At 40.3% G+C, this 16,150-nt stretch overlaps 1 protein-coding gene across 2 annotated transcripts in view; it reads left to right on the top strand.

Annotated features, from left to right (window-relative positions):
• The window catches only part of SHROOM2 (shroom family member 2), a 122,701-nt gene that overhangs the window by 39,150 nt on the left and 67,401 nt on the right, over positions 1-16,150 (top strand). For both annotated transcript variants that reach the window (XM_025146614.3, XM_004938410.5), the window contains exon 2: positions 9,159-9,310. In XM_025146614.3, coding sequence (XP_025002382.2) covers positions 9,159-9,310 — 152 coding nt within the window. The remainder of the gene's footprint in view (positions 1-9,158; positions 9,311-16,150) is intronic.

Genomic DNA, 16,150 nt, shown 5'->3' with positions numbered 1-16,150 from the left:
GACTGTTTCACACCCTGCTCAAATGAGTTTATGCCTTAGGTTAGGTAGTTGGGAACCGTGAAATATCTCCTCATTAAACTGAATAAAAACACTGCCAAGCTTTTTATTGTTATGCTTTTTGGCTTTTATTGCCATGGTGTCATGAGAGATTCACGTGGGCTGTGTTAGCAGTCTCTCTCTGCAAGAGCAACCATGTGGTGTCTGCATCAGAAGGTTCAGATACTGCAAATTAAGAAAGTGCAACAACTTGGGCAAAACCCGCCATGCAATCCTTTCCAAAATTTGCATTCTGGACCTCCTATCCTCGTTTGGAGGAGTTGTCTGACAGTTTGTACCCTACAAAAGTATGTTTCATATCATCTTTAGTGTTTGCTTGCTTTGCCTTTTCATTTTTGAACGCTGGGTGAAAGTGGAATGGGGGAAGTTCTCTTCTGTTAGTGGGCTGCAAACAGAATAAACATGAACAGAGGAGAAGCTAAGGGCAAGGTTACCCTGACCTCTTCTGTTTCTGTAATAATAGTTATTTTTGTTTTCTTGAGAGTCTTCCCAGCAGCGTCCCTTTTTTTTATTTCCATAAGAAAGAGAGGGGAATTGAAATTGCATATTGAACGTACAGCAGATAGGTGGGTCTGATGGAATGGCAACAGATACCTGTGTCTGTGCAGTTTGAAGTACGCGTACTTGTAGTGAGTGGGGTTGAACAGATAGTGTAATGATTAGGACTAATTAGGACAGATCCTATTTCATAGAATCATAAACTGGCTTAGGTTGGAAAAGACCTTCGAGCACTGGGTGGGGAGGGAGGAGTTTGTATGTTTTCTTGTTTCAACTTGGCTTTAAATGTTAGAATTGTTGAGGAAGATAGTGGCAAAAATATGGCATCAGTCTGTAATTTGAGTACTTTGTGAGTCTGACTGAATACCACTTCTGATCAGCGAGCAATAGTTAATGCAAAGAACAAAAGTTGTTGTCAGCAAACTGAAATGTTAGGAGGAGCTTCACCCTTCCTTTGGGACTTTCCTTGGCAGAAGAATGGGCAGAGGAATCGAAAAATAAGACGTGTTTTGAAAGTCAGCACCTTTGTGAGACTTTAAAAGACTAATAGTTCAGAGGGAAATTCTTGTTCAAGAAGTTGCTATCTCTGTTTTTGTATGAGCAGGTCATTAGTTTGGAAACTAACAGGGAATGAGGCTGTTTTTTCTGTTGCTTGGTCTTATTTAGTGCTACCTTTGTCTGGAAGCATTACTTTTTTTCCTCTTTTTCTGGAAGATACTGCAGTCGGTAAACGTGGGCACAGATGCTACTGAAATTTTATGTAGAAGGTTAACATTTAGAGTCACTGACTGACTAAGATAGGTGCATTCTTCAGTAAGTATTCAATCACTGCGTAGTAGATATTTCAGAGGCTTCCTCTGAAACCTGCTGGAGTTCTTCACAGTCTATAAGATCAATGAAAAAGGACTTCTGTCATAATTATTGCAAAGTCACACCTGCGTGACTGCACAGACACTCCATAATTGTTAGTTTTTAGTTTGTCTGTCAGACTTGCCTTTTCCCTAGTAATGCAGTAGCATTGCACAGGCTGTTGGGTTGCATTCAGCATGTTATTGTCAAGGGCATATTGGCAAGCTCTGATGTTATTTTCCTGGGATGAACAGGAAGGCAGAAAGCAAAGTCAACCTTGTGGAAGTATATGGTTGTTGCAAAGTGAAAAGGCCTTGAACCTTATGATCGTAAAGATTACTTTGTCAGGTCATATTTTTCCTCTTGGAATCCTGCTCTTGTTATCAGTTCGAAAAGATAAAATGCAAGTTGTTTCTATGCGTAACCTCCTTTTTTATCTGTTCTTATCATTGTTCATGGTAGCTGTAAGTACAAAAATGTAGGCCTATAAAGAATGCTTAATGTTAACTGCAGAGATTACATACATAAACAGTCCATATATAATCATCTGTAAGTAAATTTGCACAAGAAAATACCTGTAAGCTAACCCTTTCAAACTTCTTTGACGGAAGGTGCGTGAGAATAAGTGAACCCTACATAGCAAAAATAAGTCCTGTTTTGGCTTTTTGTCAGTATGCATGTCTTTCACAGCATGGGCATGTAGCTCCTTTCTTCCATTTTGTCACCATGGAAAAAAAGATGGAAATGCATTTTAAAAACTGTAACACATCCGTAAGTTCAGATAGGTTTCTGTGGTTCAACTGTCATTATCTTCTGTGAAATACAAGACCAAGCTCTTGGCTGAAAATAAATGAGTTAGCATTTCTCAAGTGATTCTTAAGCACGACATGCGCAGCTTGGCTGGACTAATGCTGTACTAATTGACAGCAGTAGGAGAATATCTGGATGCTGATGAGGTGCTAGGAAAAGAAAATTAAAACTTGAGCTCAGAGACTTTTCTTTCTGATATGCACTGCCCTACAGGGGCTCTTGCATAGGAAGATCTCCTTAAAACCTTGGGTTTGTATGTATATATTTATTCTGTGGAGATGTTGTATATGGCAGGCCTGCTGGGATGGTTGGTGTGGGGATGTAGAGGCCTGGATATGCTTTCTACGTGCTGTTGGGATAAATCACGCTGAATTGGAAGAAGCAAATTTGTTTAGAAGCTGTAACGTTTGTGCAGCAAACCTCAGGTGCTGATGGCAAATCAGACATCCCTGACACTAGGCAGCTTCTGCTGATATATTAACTCTACGCTTTCAAGACAGTCAAGGTGATGTGTTTCGGGGGGAGGACGGGGGTGTTTGTTTTGCACAAGTTGGGCAGCAGTGAAATATTGCTGTAACAATGGAATCAGTTTGGAAGAAAAATCTTTACAAACAAACCTTCATTGTTCACTTTTTCAAACTTAGAAGTCTACATTAAGTCTCTTCCTGATATTTTTACATCTGTAAATAGTGATCATTGTTTTCTGGGGGCAATGATTCGTTAAATTTTTGACTTTCAGTAAGCTCATCGTCTTTAATTTGCAGAATCTGTAATAGCCCCGTGGTCCAGACACAAAAAGACACAGTAACAAAATCCTTCAGGAATAGTGATGGATGAGTTACCATCACAAGCTCTTCTCACAGCAGAACGGTAGTTACTGGTTTGAACCCAGTGTTGGACCGAGGCATTAATCTGTATATGAATTTTTAAGTAGAGTAGTGTTAGAGTTTTTCCATGCTCCTCCAGTGCTTCTGGTTTGAGGAACTCTGAAGTCGTGCTTCAGCCTGGACTCAGTTCTTACAGCCATAATAAGTCCTCTGCAACCGTGGCCTATTCGAAGGGAAGTAACCACAAGCCCTTAATGCAAGTGGCGGAGTGGACACCATCACAAGGATTGAATAAATGCTCAAGAACTGTACCGAGTGACAGCTTTTCAAAATAGAATGCTTGCTGTAAGAAAAATGCTGAGTGCATATGAAGTTGCTGGGCAAATATCCAAGTGTTTAAATACACTAAATAAAAAGCAATTAGAAATGGCTATGAAAGACAGTGCCCTACTACTGAACTCTGCCCTTTAAAAACTGTTTCCAGCCTGGTTGTGAAGCAGCACCGCTGACAGAAGGCAGTGTTCCTGCTGGACCAGAGCTGGTTTGTGCCATGTGATGCTGAGAGCTTTGAGAGCATTGCCCTGCCTGGGTTTCAGGTCTGCCCTCGCACCGAGGTTTAGGGAAAGAAAGAAGCTGCCTTTAAAGAAGTACACTGTCCTGGTCCAAACAGCCCTAAAATCTAACCCATTTTGCTGTGAAATTTAACAATAATCCAAGCAAGAACAAGCATAGGCAATAACTATTGGGATGTGAAGTGATGACACCAAGCAGCAGTAAAATGCAGGCTTCTTTGTTGACATGGAGTGCCGCCGAAGAGGATCACTGTTAGCGGATGTTTGGCTGGTAACAGTGCAGCCATCACCAGATTGATAGCAATGGCTGGCAGTAGATAGACCTGCTCTTTGCAGGTTGGTGCTACGTAGTTAGGCTTTCTTCTTTGGGAGCTGTGCCTCCAAGCTCATGTCTGGTGGCTGACGCAGAGCATAGAACTGTTAGCCTTGAGGAGTGGCTGTTTGGTGAGAGAAAACCAGCTGGCGGCCTGAAGGTGTGTGTGAATTCCTTGCTTTGCCACAGACTGCGCTGGGGTGTTTTTTCCAGTTTGGCTTCTGAACTCATCTGCAAATGGGGCCATAGGACGCCCTGCTCAGGTTTCCTTCCATCAGTCTCTTTTAATGTTCAGGTACTAAATCTGAAGAGGGGAAGAGATGAGATGAGAGAATATATAGTTACGTATGCTGGCCTTGCATGCATGCCTGTGTGGGGCCTGTTCATATGTGCACCCGCTGCCTTCCCTTCAGTTTGGTCCCAGTGCAGTTTGCAGCCCCATTTCATCCTGCCCCAGCTTGACCCGTGAATCCTGCCAGTGTAGCACTCAGAATGGATTTGCTCTGTGCTGTACTTCTGTTGTTTCCTCCAAGTTACACAAATGGCAAGTTTAAGCTATAAAGGTATTTCTCCTTTGTTTAACTGTGTGCAACTCAAAATAGCTAACACTACCTACATTGCACTGGTTCTGAAGATCTCATATGAAGCTTTTTAGTTGTTGGTTGTTTTTTTTTAATCCATATTAGATTCTCACAAGACAAACAATCACAAAATAATTTCTTGGCTGCACGAGAAGTGAGTTGTGATAAAATAGTTTATCACAGCTGATAGCAGAATGTTGATAAGTGGAGCTGTTTTTTCCTGTGTTTGTCTCTGGGCTTGGGTTTCCATCCCGTCTCCCACCCTGCCCACAGAGCCTGGACAAGACTGTCTCAGTGTCGTCATGGTAAACGAAACGAGATATCTGGTGTGACGCTGCACTTCCCCAACCTGGCTCCCGCTTGTTTATACAGGTGCCTATGGAGGAATGCGGGTATTTAACGTAAAGAGTCAGCCCTCGTAAACACACAAGTTAATGGGTCACATTCTAGCAGTGGTGTACCCCCTCAACCCTACCACATTTTAAAGCTGCAGACACAAGCTGTTATTTTCCCTTTCACATGTGTTACCAACAGTGGGAATCCGGACCCTGAGTGTCCCTGGAATGTGTTTATGTGTCTAGCTGTTGCACTTCTCTCCACTGCCCTGTCTGAAACCCTCTCTCCTTTCCACTGAATTGCACATGCTGCAGTATGTTTGTGGGTTTTTTTTTCATTCACACCATTGTCTTAACCATCACCTGCGTATGCTTCTTGCATCAGTGTCTTTTCCTCCTTTGGGGTCAGAATGTTTTATAGCCAAGAATGACTTTGGGATACAGCACTTAATGTCCATATCGCTATGACGGTAGAAGCCTGTGGTTCCAACCCTCACTCATGCATGGTTCCCAAAATTTGCCTTTGTTCTTGGCCATAGGGAGGTCATCAAGGACAGAAGAGTGAGAGTTGGAGGCTGTCTAAACAGATGCTTTCCATCAGCAAACATCCTCTTCCTCTCCTCTTGAAAACACTTTTTTGTTGCAATATCAACATCCCTGCTAAGGATAGGAAGTCATGCTGTTCAGTCTTGTTAATTTAGCATAATAAGAGGAGTGTGATTTGTTAATACATATTGAAAAGATGGTTTGAGGGGGTTTCTAGAACTCTTTTTTTACTCATCCCAGGTGAACAGTAAAACTGCTTGTTTTTCAAAGGTTTGAGTTTCTTATTTACAAGAAAACAAAGCATTAGTTTTCTTGGCTGTGTCTCGCTCGGGGCTGTCCCCCCATCCCCCATCACATCTGCCTGCTGGCCATGACTTGCTGACTTTTTGTGGAAGACTTCATTTTAAAACCTCCCTCAAGACTTTGTTTTGTTTTTCAGCGCTTTCCTCATGGTCTTTCTGGGCACCTGAAGCTCAGAAAGAAATTGTTTATTGGTTAAGTAAGCAATATGAACTTACGTCTTAAAATTTGGGTTTAAATTCTGCTGTAGCATGGCATACTTAACTTTGGGGGTGGATGAGTGGAATACATTCATGTCTGAGGTGTGAAAAATAATGGTCAGTTTTTCAAGTGTAGTTGTTATTGGTAGAAAGTTTGTGTACGTTGGTTGGGATTTACAGTGCTAAAGGTGGAAATACGTCAAGAGTTGAATTAAAAAAAAAAAAAGGAGGGGGGCAAAAGATAGTAAACAGAAAAAGAGAAAACCTGGAAGAGCAACTGGAATGGCACTGTGAAAGTGTGAGCAGAGGAGGCAGATAAGCAGCGCTGTACTTTCAGACATCTTTTCCTCATTAATCTTTATGGGTGTGTTTCATCAGATGTGTGCAAAATCCACTGCATTTTTCAGTCATTATGCCTAAATTACCTGTAGTGTAACTGAAGGAACTATTTTTCCTGTCTAGCCAACAGTCCCGTTTCCAGTCAGTTGTCAAGTGGAATGATGGCATTCATGCAGCCATACAGTGACCTGAGGTAAAGACAGTAAGAAAGATTTATGCTTATAGTTGTTCAGCTCAGGGAGACTTTTACTGTGAGTGGATATGTAGGTTTCATTCTCCCTATCAACGACTGATTTGGAGGCAGCGTATTAATGGAAGCCACTTCCAGTTTTCAGGGGATCTGCTTCAATATTGTGCTTAGGTTATGGTACACCTTTTTCTGGGTTTTAGTGTTTGTTTTTTTATGTGTGTGTTGTTGGTGGTTTTTTTTTTCAAATAATTTTATTATTTGATATGATTTGTGGGGGTGGTTAATGTTTTGGACAGTCAGAGTCTGTTTGGAAAGCTTACGCTGTGTGGAATGTGTAGCCTCCCTGCTGAAATGAAAACTCAGAGGAGGTAACTGAATACTCCCTGCAGTCTGTGCATTGCCAGCCTAAAGAAAAAACAAACATGCTTACAGAGAACAATGAACATTCCGTGAAACCCTAGGAGACAGATTTTTTTCTTAATTATTTTTTCTTAAAGGCAAAAAAAGACCCTGTCAAGGTCTTCGAGCCCAGCCTTCTGAGTTGTTGACATCTATGTGGCACATGGACTTCTCACCCCTTTTTATTAAGTTGATACTTCGCTGAGCTGCAGTGGGCTGGCATCTACATTCTGTAGTTTGTAATGTGTGCTCCTGCAACATATTTTCCTTTTTTTCACCACTGTTTGACCTTCTCCTTACATTTCTAGTGATTCAGATCTGCCTTTCATTAGCATTTTCCCTCTGTTATTCTGACCTGCTGGGTTTTAGACCTCCGAATGCAGTTTATTTAGAAGCAACCTAGAAATACATCTGGATAGCTGAAAGACTTGTGACTGCCAGTTAAGAGGAGGGTTGTGATTCCTGAGTCCCCCGTTGTTTGTTCTCTCATTCAGCTTTGCCTGGCCTTGGTGTTCCTCGCAGGGCAAACGCTCCATTCTCAACAATGCTGATTTCAAATCTGGACCTGCATTTAAGTGATTTCCACTGCTGTTCCTCAGCTTTCAACTTTGCTGTAGATTTTATCTGAGAATTGAAAATTTTCATAAATTCTTGATGTTCAGAAGATAGGCAGGCAGGTCACAGGCAGGTCATAGCTTGGGAGCTAGATGTATCAGGATGTAGAAACTTACTCTGTCTTTAATTATCTGTGTTTTTATTAAGATAAAAAGTTCTGAAAATTCAGCTACTCAATTAGTATTATTAGTGAGTGTTTTGGAATGGTGGATAAGACTAAGCATTTTACATGGCATTCTTTTTGGCTTAGATTTAAAGGTCTGAAGATTTTTAAGAACATCTATCCTGAAATTACATAAAGAGAGCTTTTATGTGTATGAAATGAGATTGCTGTGGTGCATGAGATCATCCTAATGGACTTTCATCAAGAGATATTGCTTATTTTATTAGGTTATTTAATTTAGGCTTTCATTGCTGATGTATCCCTAATATCTCTACCGTGAGCTCTGGATTTCATGAAGTTAGGCTTCCTTGGGATTTATCTTGCTGATGATTGACTTTGGCTGTTCTTTATGAAGCTTTCTATAGTTGGGGCAATTACAAGGAATTTTTCTTTGTAGATTCACTGGCATTTAATAATAAGGGACTTGGAGATACTGTAATGGAGGCAAAATAAAATGAAGACATAAATTAAAATCTTTGCTTTGAACATAAAGTGTCAAGTCTGTAAGAAGAGATGAGATACGGATTATGAGCAAGTGAGGGAGGAATAAAGAAACCTAAATGGTTGGTCATGATTCCAAGCAACCGAGAGGCCGGAAGGTGTGTTTGACTGCAAAAGAGAAAGGAGCAAACCAAACAAGCTGGGGGCCTGAATTGCAAAGTCTTCAACATCTGTAGCTATGTTTGAAATCAGTTTAAACTGTTAGTACTTGTCAGTCTGGCAGATCGAGCTTTTGGGATTTCTTTTACATTTAAAAAATGGACAGCTCTTAATGGGAGTATTTTCTTCTTGGGAATTGCCAAAAAGTGACTCTTAAATTTGTTGTGTATATGTTTCACTGCATATTATTGATAGTTCAGTAAAAATTCGGTGCATGTAATAGATGCTTATGGAAGCAAAATAATCTCCCAGTGGTATGGGACCATACCCAGCCTTGGTATGGCTGTATTCTTTGGCAGTGCAACCTGCTATTTTAATGGTTTGGATCTCAGATCGTAATCTCTTCCTCTAGCTAGAGCTGTTAATTATCTGTATGGACTGTAAATTCTCAGGTATTTTCTAAAATGTTATGTGTCTGATGAAAATAAGCTTATTTTCCAGACCAGATGGTTATGCAATATTTTGAGGTCTTACAGGATGCTGGATTTTTGAAGTTGACTATGTGGGTTAATGACTGTGGGTTAATGACTGTATGGTTACTATAGTTGGTTACCTTTTCTGGAGAACTAGGTTTTAAGATGCCTGCCCAGAGCACTATTTGCAAGTATCATTACCTGTCCTCTATTGAACGGATCTCCAAATCACATATTCTTTTGACTCCCAAATTTCCATGGAGTTTTCTGATTCTCTCAGAAAGTTTCCCTCATTTTTCTTTCCTGTTCTGATTTTCTCTGTATCATTATTCTTTCTTTATAGTGTTTGTAACTTCTTCTCAGATATTTTAGCCACTTAATTAGTGTCAGAATTATTGCATGAAGCCAATATTGAAACTCTGTTAGTTTGTTTTAAATGTGTCACTGTGCAACCTCAGTAATTCTACACGTGTGGTTTGATCTTTCTTCAGATTGAAGATGGGAGCAAAGCTGCTTCTGTGGACAAGTTGCTGGCTGGGGATGAAATTGTTGGCATCAATGATGTGGGCCTCTCTGGGTTCCGACAAGAAGCAATCTGTCTGGTGAAAGGCTCACACAAGACACTGAAGCTTGTAGTAAAAAGGTAAGCTTGTTACAGTCGGCTGGAAAACCAAATATATTTCAGTTCTTATCTGCTGAACAACTAAATTTGCCAAGACTTGTCAAGATTATGGCTCGTTTAGTGCTATTAATATTCACATTTAGTAGCATTACTTCCTTCTTGAACACGGGATCATTAAAGAAGAAGACATGGGTAGAGGTGGCCTGTTGATCGAAGCAAAAATTGAGGCAGTGCATTTTGTGAGTACTGCTGCAATGGGAGGAGCAGGTACTCTGTTCCATTCTGCCTTCTTGGAGTACAGAACTGAAACATACTGTCCACCTTGCCCTGCTTCCTCTGTGTTTGTGAGCTAACACTGGTAATGTTTTTAGCACAGTTACTGTACAGGCCAGTTTGAATCTGAGGTGTGGGTCATGTATTAAGCTTCTGGAAAAGTGTTACCCTGCTTTGTGAGAATATTTAGGGTCTCCAGTGTTATGAACAGGTGCTAAAATTAGGTTAAATTGAATAATTACTACTACTACTACTACTAATAATAATAATGAAAGGTGGTAAACTGAAAAAGAAATAATCTTTCTCACTAATGAATATGAACTTTATGATTTTATCAAAATACTGCAAGCAGTCTTTCACGTGTGTATTTTTGATGTCTTTGTTAGAATCATAAAGAATTTTGTTGCAACACTGAAAATGCTGAGAATTGTGTTTGATGTGAATGATAAGCCGGTCTGTAAATATAATGAGCTTTCTGAAATCGTCTCACATAGGGACCATGTTTTGTGAAAAAGCACTGATAGAGGACAGGTGTGTAAGCATGCTTTTCACCTGTGGTTTAAGGTATTTTTGATAGATGCAGTTGTGGGGGCCTGGATTTATTTTGCAGGTAAACAGAATCTGTCCTCAGAAATGACTGTTTCTAGAAGCTCTCCCCAGATGTTTATAATTTTAGGCTAATAAAATGCTTGCAACTTAGAAATCATGTTGATGTTCAGCATTTTCAACTCATACTATCTATTCCTGTAAAAAGAAGTAGTTGAGTGAAGGTTACAGCAGCTGGAGAACTTCAGAATTGAAGAATCTGCCAAGACAGCAAGTCTTAATTAGGATGAATAACTTCAGACCAAGTGAAAAGATTCCCTCTTTTGTAACGCTTTCAGTTGTGTGATTGTAATTTGCTCAAAGTCTGAGAATTCTGGTCTATCCTTGGAAATGACCAAAAGCTGAAATAACTGAGCAGTAGGTACACCTAAACCATTCTCATCATTCATCGGTGTTTCTCTTCATGCACGTGCTTATGGAGAACTTTCATATAGCATATCAAGCACTCATCTGTGTCTAGGGATTTGTGGCTGCACTTCACAGGCAACAGAGCACCATTACTATGCATGCCTGCATGCGGTTTGGTGCGAAGCTGATGGATTTTCATCACTCCTTTCTCGTCGCTCCTCTTTTTCGTTCCTCAGCCCATGTGCAGTGGGCACAGTCAACCTAGCTGTTCTGGCCAAGAGGCTGATTTAGTGGCTGTTAGGGAAAACATTTTTGTCCTAAATTAGTAAAGAATTCTATAGCTGCCTAAACAGGCAAGAGCTTTTTAGGTCATTGGCAAGCCTGCATAATATTAGATAAAATTTAATAAAAAGTACTGAATGAAATTAGCCAGAGTTTTTGTCTGGGTGTTTTCAACTTTGCTCTTTCTGTTGGAAAGTTGCCTCGGGACATCAGTCCTTTGACGGTCAGAAACCTTTAAACACCCAGACTTATTTTATTCCTGGCCAACTTGTTCTCATGCTCTGCTGTCTGTGTGCCGAAACAGCTTTTCTTTTCCTGTTGGAAGTTCAAATGATGCAGGTTTTTATAAAAGTCTTGTTGCAGAAGTTATGGTTTGAACAACAGTATTGTTTCGTGTTGTTTGCTCTAAATCTTAGGCTGAATTTTTATGAGTGCTTTAAACAGTCCTGTCTTTAAGCAAGCCAGTTGTGTAGTCTTTGTATGAGCACTCCTGCAGATCTGGATTGAATTGGATCAGGGAACTGATCTGACTGCAAAATGACTTGGGGAAGCAGGTTTTCAGCTGGATAGGACCACCACTTTCGGAGGCAGTCTGCACATTAATTACTTACAGTGATCTTGAAATGGCTGGCTGCCTTAGCATTTATAGACTATTTCAGTTTTCTTTAGATCCACCCTTAGTGTTCTCTCTGGAGAATGGGAAAAATCCCACCATTCCTTTTCATTGAGTTACGCGTAAGATGATGTATTAATCTTTGTCATAGCTTCCTTTTGTCTGATTGCCCTCTGTTCTTTGTCTAACACTGTGATGCTTTTCTGGAGCATTAATAACATTTTATTTCCTGACGATGCCAGTGTGGTAATCTGAAGCAGAAAGCTGATAAATGGTTTGAAGCTCAACAACCTAGTCCTGGAGGTTAAGAGAGTCTTAGTTTTAACCACATTTGTCCTGGATATCGGTAGGAATTAGCCTGAAAAGGTGAGCTCTAGATTTTATGTCGAGAACTTTTTTTTCTAGGATTGTTTGTATCAACTATTTCTCAACTTGTCCCCGCATGGAAAAAAAATGTTGTGACAGAATTACTTCTTAACAAAATTCTTCTGGAACATTGTGAAGTTCCTGGTATTTGGAGTATCAAGTTTTTATTCATCACTTCTGAGGTGAACATCTATGGGAAATTCCTCTGTGCAGCTCACAATTTCATGCAGTAGTGTCAAGTCCTGATCTTTTATTGATGTAACTATTTCTGTACCTGGGAAGTAATCAGGCATGCTATTTCTGTTTCAGAAGTTTAATTTACACAAAGCTAACACCAAGTGAAAAAGCACTGCCTTAGTAAGTAGCATATTTCATTCACATAATTAACTTGTGACTGTAGCAAATCTTTCTGGTGTGGTTGTTGTGGTTCAGCAGTGGTTTCTGGCTTGCACAAAGTTGTTTTTATGCGTTGAACTGTATAGGAGGTGAAAGTATTTTTTTGTAAGTGAAATTGCCTGTAGTACCAAATACTAAGCATAGATTTGCTGTCTACCAGTGCATACGCCTTGCTTTATTTTTTTTACCATTTTGAACTTTGCATACTTGCATTCTATACCAAATGGGGACTGTGCAACAGGCTCAGCAACAAATGCAACATTTAAATAGCTTACAAGTACTGATGGTTGAACAAGAGCAGCATACCTTTGGTCTTGGATTAATAGAGAACTCGGGAGACTTTGTGTTGTTTTCTCAAGTGGATTTGTCAAAACAACGCATCTGAATTGCATTCTAGTTCTTCAGTGTAGTACCGAATTGTTTCTTGAGTAGATCCCTTTCCTAGGAAGATACCAAGTGTGCATTAGGACATTTCTTACTGGAGATATGGATTTCTTTTCTTTCAGAATAGATGTGTACGTGTCTATATAAAAACAGGTAAAATTGCCCTGAGCGTTGATACTGAGGTGGTTGTAGTTATATATCTTTCCCAGTTATTAAATCTAATCTCCACTGCTTTGTACATGCAAGACGTAAGCAAATGCCACAAAGCTGTGAAAGTTTGGAATGATTTTTCACTTCTTGTGATTGAAAGAGGAGGAAGATGCGTGTGTCGGGTTGTGCAGCAGGATGCATTTCTGCCTCAGTCTCCAGCTCAGGGCCATGTTTTCTAGTGTCTCCTGTGGTGCTACCAGTAAGTTACCAAGGTTAAAGAAGTGGAGGCAGAAACCAGATGAGTGCAAAGGAAACTTGTCCTCTCAGTGGCACAATGCATAATAGGCCTATCTCAGAAGCACTTCCAGTGAGTACAAAGGGGTTTGTATCAGGATTTTCCCATAAAGGAGCTCTGAATAAACAGCAGAATAAACCTCTGTGCACTTTGTGGACTCAGCAGGACACTGTGGAGGAGCTGGCAAGGAGCCACTCTCGTGCTCCAGCATGTCCATGGTAGGCTGTGTGGGCAGGTCTGGGGCTGACCAGGCTGCCATCACCCTTCTCCCACTTCTCCAACTGCCTGAGCCTGCACTAATGACAATACGGCATGGACATGAGAACAGAATGTACATGCACCTTCATGTTTTCAACAAATTGTACGTTGAAAGCCTCCTGATGAGGATAATTCCACCTGCTTGTCTAACTGTTGGCACAGTCACTGAATTACTTATATGCAGAAATGGTACAAATCTGTGTTCCCTTCACCTCCATCCTAGCAATTCCACTCAGGTATTTGGTTGTTGCCCATGCCAACTGTCCTTCTGGTGGGAAGTTTGGCCAAAAAGCACTTTTATTTCTTAATTTTTTGGCTGATTAGTTTCTCAGTTGTCTTAACATGGTTTGTTAGTGACATACTGGTTGACACTTTAAGTGAACATAAGCTTCATTTCCTTGAATTGGAGGTGTTGTCCCTGGTTTCAAAGAGCAAATCATTGTTTAGTGTGTTTTTGAATGTTTGCCTTGTACAACTGTCAGGATTCTTTCGATGCATATGTTGTGACTGACATGTTTTTATGTTGTGGTGACTTTCATGATCTCATTCTTCACAAATATGAAAAAAATCACTGTCAACCTTGAATAATAGAAAGCCAAAAATATGACAAACATCACCGTATTTTACTAAGTCATCTCCATCAGGGAGATGATTGGAGTAGTAGAAAAGGCATAGAAATTTATTTCTGGGGATAAAAGAATCCTGTATAGTTTTAATATGCTTATTCAGAAAGTTACTTGTGTCAACGATACTCAGTTTTGTGAAGCAGTTACCAAAATTGGATAATACTACTTATTTTGTGGAATGGAATATGCATCCAACAGTAACAACCTGTGAGTCACAAACGTTTTTTTTCTTCCTTCAGTCCTGCAAACACTTGCTGAAATAGTTAATTTTGAGCATGAGTAGTCCCATCGACTTTAGTGAGAGTGCTCACCTTACTTACAACGAAGTGTACAAGTGCTTACAGGATTTAACCAGAAATGTATAACATCAAATTTGTTCTTAACACTACTTTCCCCGGGTGAATTCCAGTTTAAGTGGTAGACTGCAATATGCAGCCCCTTGGGTAAGAGGAGAAGCAGGCACACATTCAAAAATTTGTGGGTCTGAAGACCTAATTTCACATAATTGTTTCACATGGGCACACAGAATTTAACTATGCTTGATAGCAGCAAATACTGTAGATCTCTTCTGTCTCCTGATTGTAAAAGTCATAACCTCATCCATGAAAGACTAAATGAATCGTTTTCTATTTCAGGAATCTTTCCATTTGAAGTGAATGCTTCTATGTATGTTATATGCTTTTTGAAATATTTAATTGTTTGGAGTTACTTGTAAGCACTTAAGAGGTTTTGTTGGTTTGTGTTGTTTTGTTGTTGTTGTTTTTTAAATCCTAGTTAAGATCTTTGACGTGCATGTGCACAAGTTCAGTGGGGTGGTAATGCTGCTGTTCCAGTATGTTGAAGTTCTCCTTGTACTACTTGGATTTTAGATTACGTATTTCACTTCCTGAAGGTAAATGACTGACTACGTTGAAAATTTGGATGCGTAAGTATTTTCATGTCAGGTAGCCTACTGTGCTAAGTGTAGAGATTTAGTGCTGTACTTGGTTGTGTAACTACACGTAACACCTTGTGATTTGCAAAGATCATAAAAGATTTCTTAAGAAGTTCTGAATCCAACTGCTCATTCCAGAAATATGAATACTTAAAAGAAGGGCAAGAATACAAGAGTATTGCAACTTTAGTTACTGAATTACTGAGCAAAGTTTCATCTAATCTCTTAGACAAGACACCATTATTTTATGGTCATGGTTGCTGAATTTGCATAATAGTGGTTTACCTGGCACAGCGAGGTCTCTTGCAGAGACAGCTGCAGCACTGTACTGTTGAACTACATGTCCCTTTTACTTCATTGCAGAGTCAGGTTTGGGGGAATTTTGGCTGAGTTGTAATTCGAATCAAGATCCATTCACTGGTCTGCTCATGGAGTAGCTTTGCTGGCAGGTGGGGAGCCAAGCTGGGGCATGACATCTGATGGGGAAGAAAAAGAGATGGGAATGTCTTCAAAATATGGTCTAGCCTAGAGTATGTCTGAGCAAAATACCTTTCCCACATAAACCCTGAAGCATCTTAGCTTCTGGCATTGTTCTTTGTGGAGATTCAGTAATTTCCATTGTGTGGCCATAAGGTTTCAACCAGGAATGAGACAAACTGAGGTCGTGCTGTCTCCTGAAATGCTCTGGGAGTGGAGGAACTCTCCTTCCCGACTCCCATTTTTTGGATAACCTTGGACATGGTTAGGTAAATCATAGCTGAATCTAGTGTGGGAAAGCACCACATCTACGTAGAAATGCCAATATTGGGAATGTGGTTTGTAAGGAAATTCAGTTCATCTTGAGCTAGCCATGGAACTGTAAGCTCATTGCAGTAGGCAGCTCAGAGGCAACGCACAGACATGCCTTCTGGCCAGGAGCAAAGTGGAGTTTCCACGGTCACATGCTCCAAGGAGGTGACAAGTTCCTTCTTGCTGAGGGCACCAAGTTGGCTGCACACTGCTGCTTGCTAACTCTGTCTTGGGCAAAGGCATTGGAGGAGAATGAACTCCGAAGGCTGCTCTAGTGCCTGCTTCTGGCTCCTGCTCTTTCACCTTGGTCACAGTGAGAGAGCTGGAAATTCCCAGTGCATTTTGATTCCTTCTGCTGTTGCTACTTTTTGCCCTGTGAGAGGCTGCATTTTTCTTCAGCATTACTGGTGCATGAAGCCTTTTTTTGTATTCATGTTAAAGGTTAATTTCTTTAGCTCCTCGCTTACATAGCATGATAATTTCCAAAATATTTGAATGGAAACCCTATTTGAAGCAGCATTTGGAGCCGATTTTCAATATG

Source organism: Gallus gallus, chromosome 1, assembly GCF_016699485.2.
Source record: "Gallus gallus isolate bGalGal1 chromosome 1, bGalGal1.mat.broiler.GRCg7b, whole genome shotgun sequence".
In the NCBI taxonomy this organism is placed as follows: domain Eukaryota; kingdom Metazoa; phylum Chordata; class Aves; order Galliformes; family Phasianidae; genus Gallus; species Gallus gallus.
Note: the sequence above shows the minus strand (reverse complement) of the source record. Positions and strands in the feature narration are given on the sequence as shown.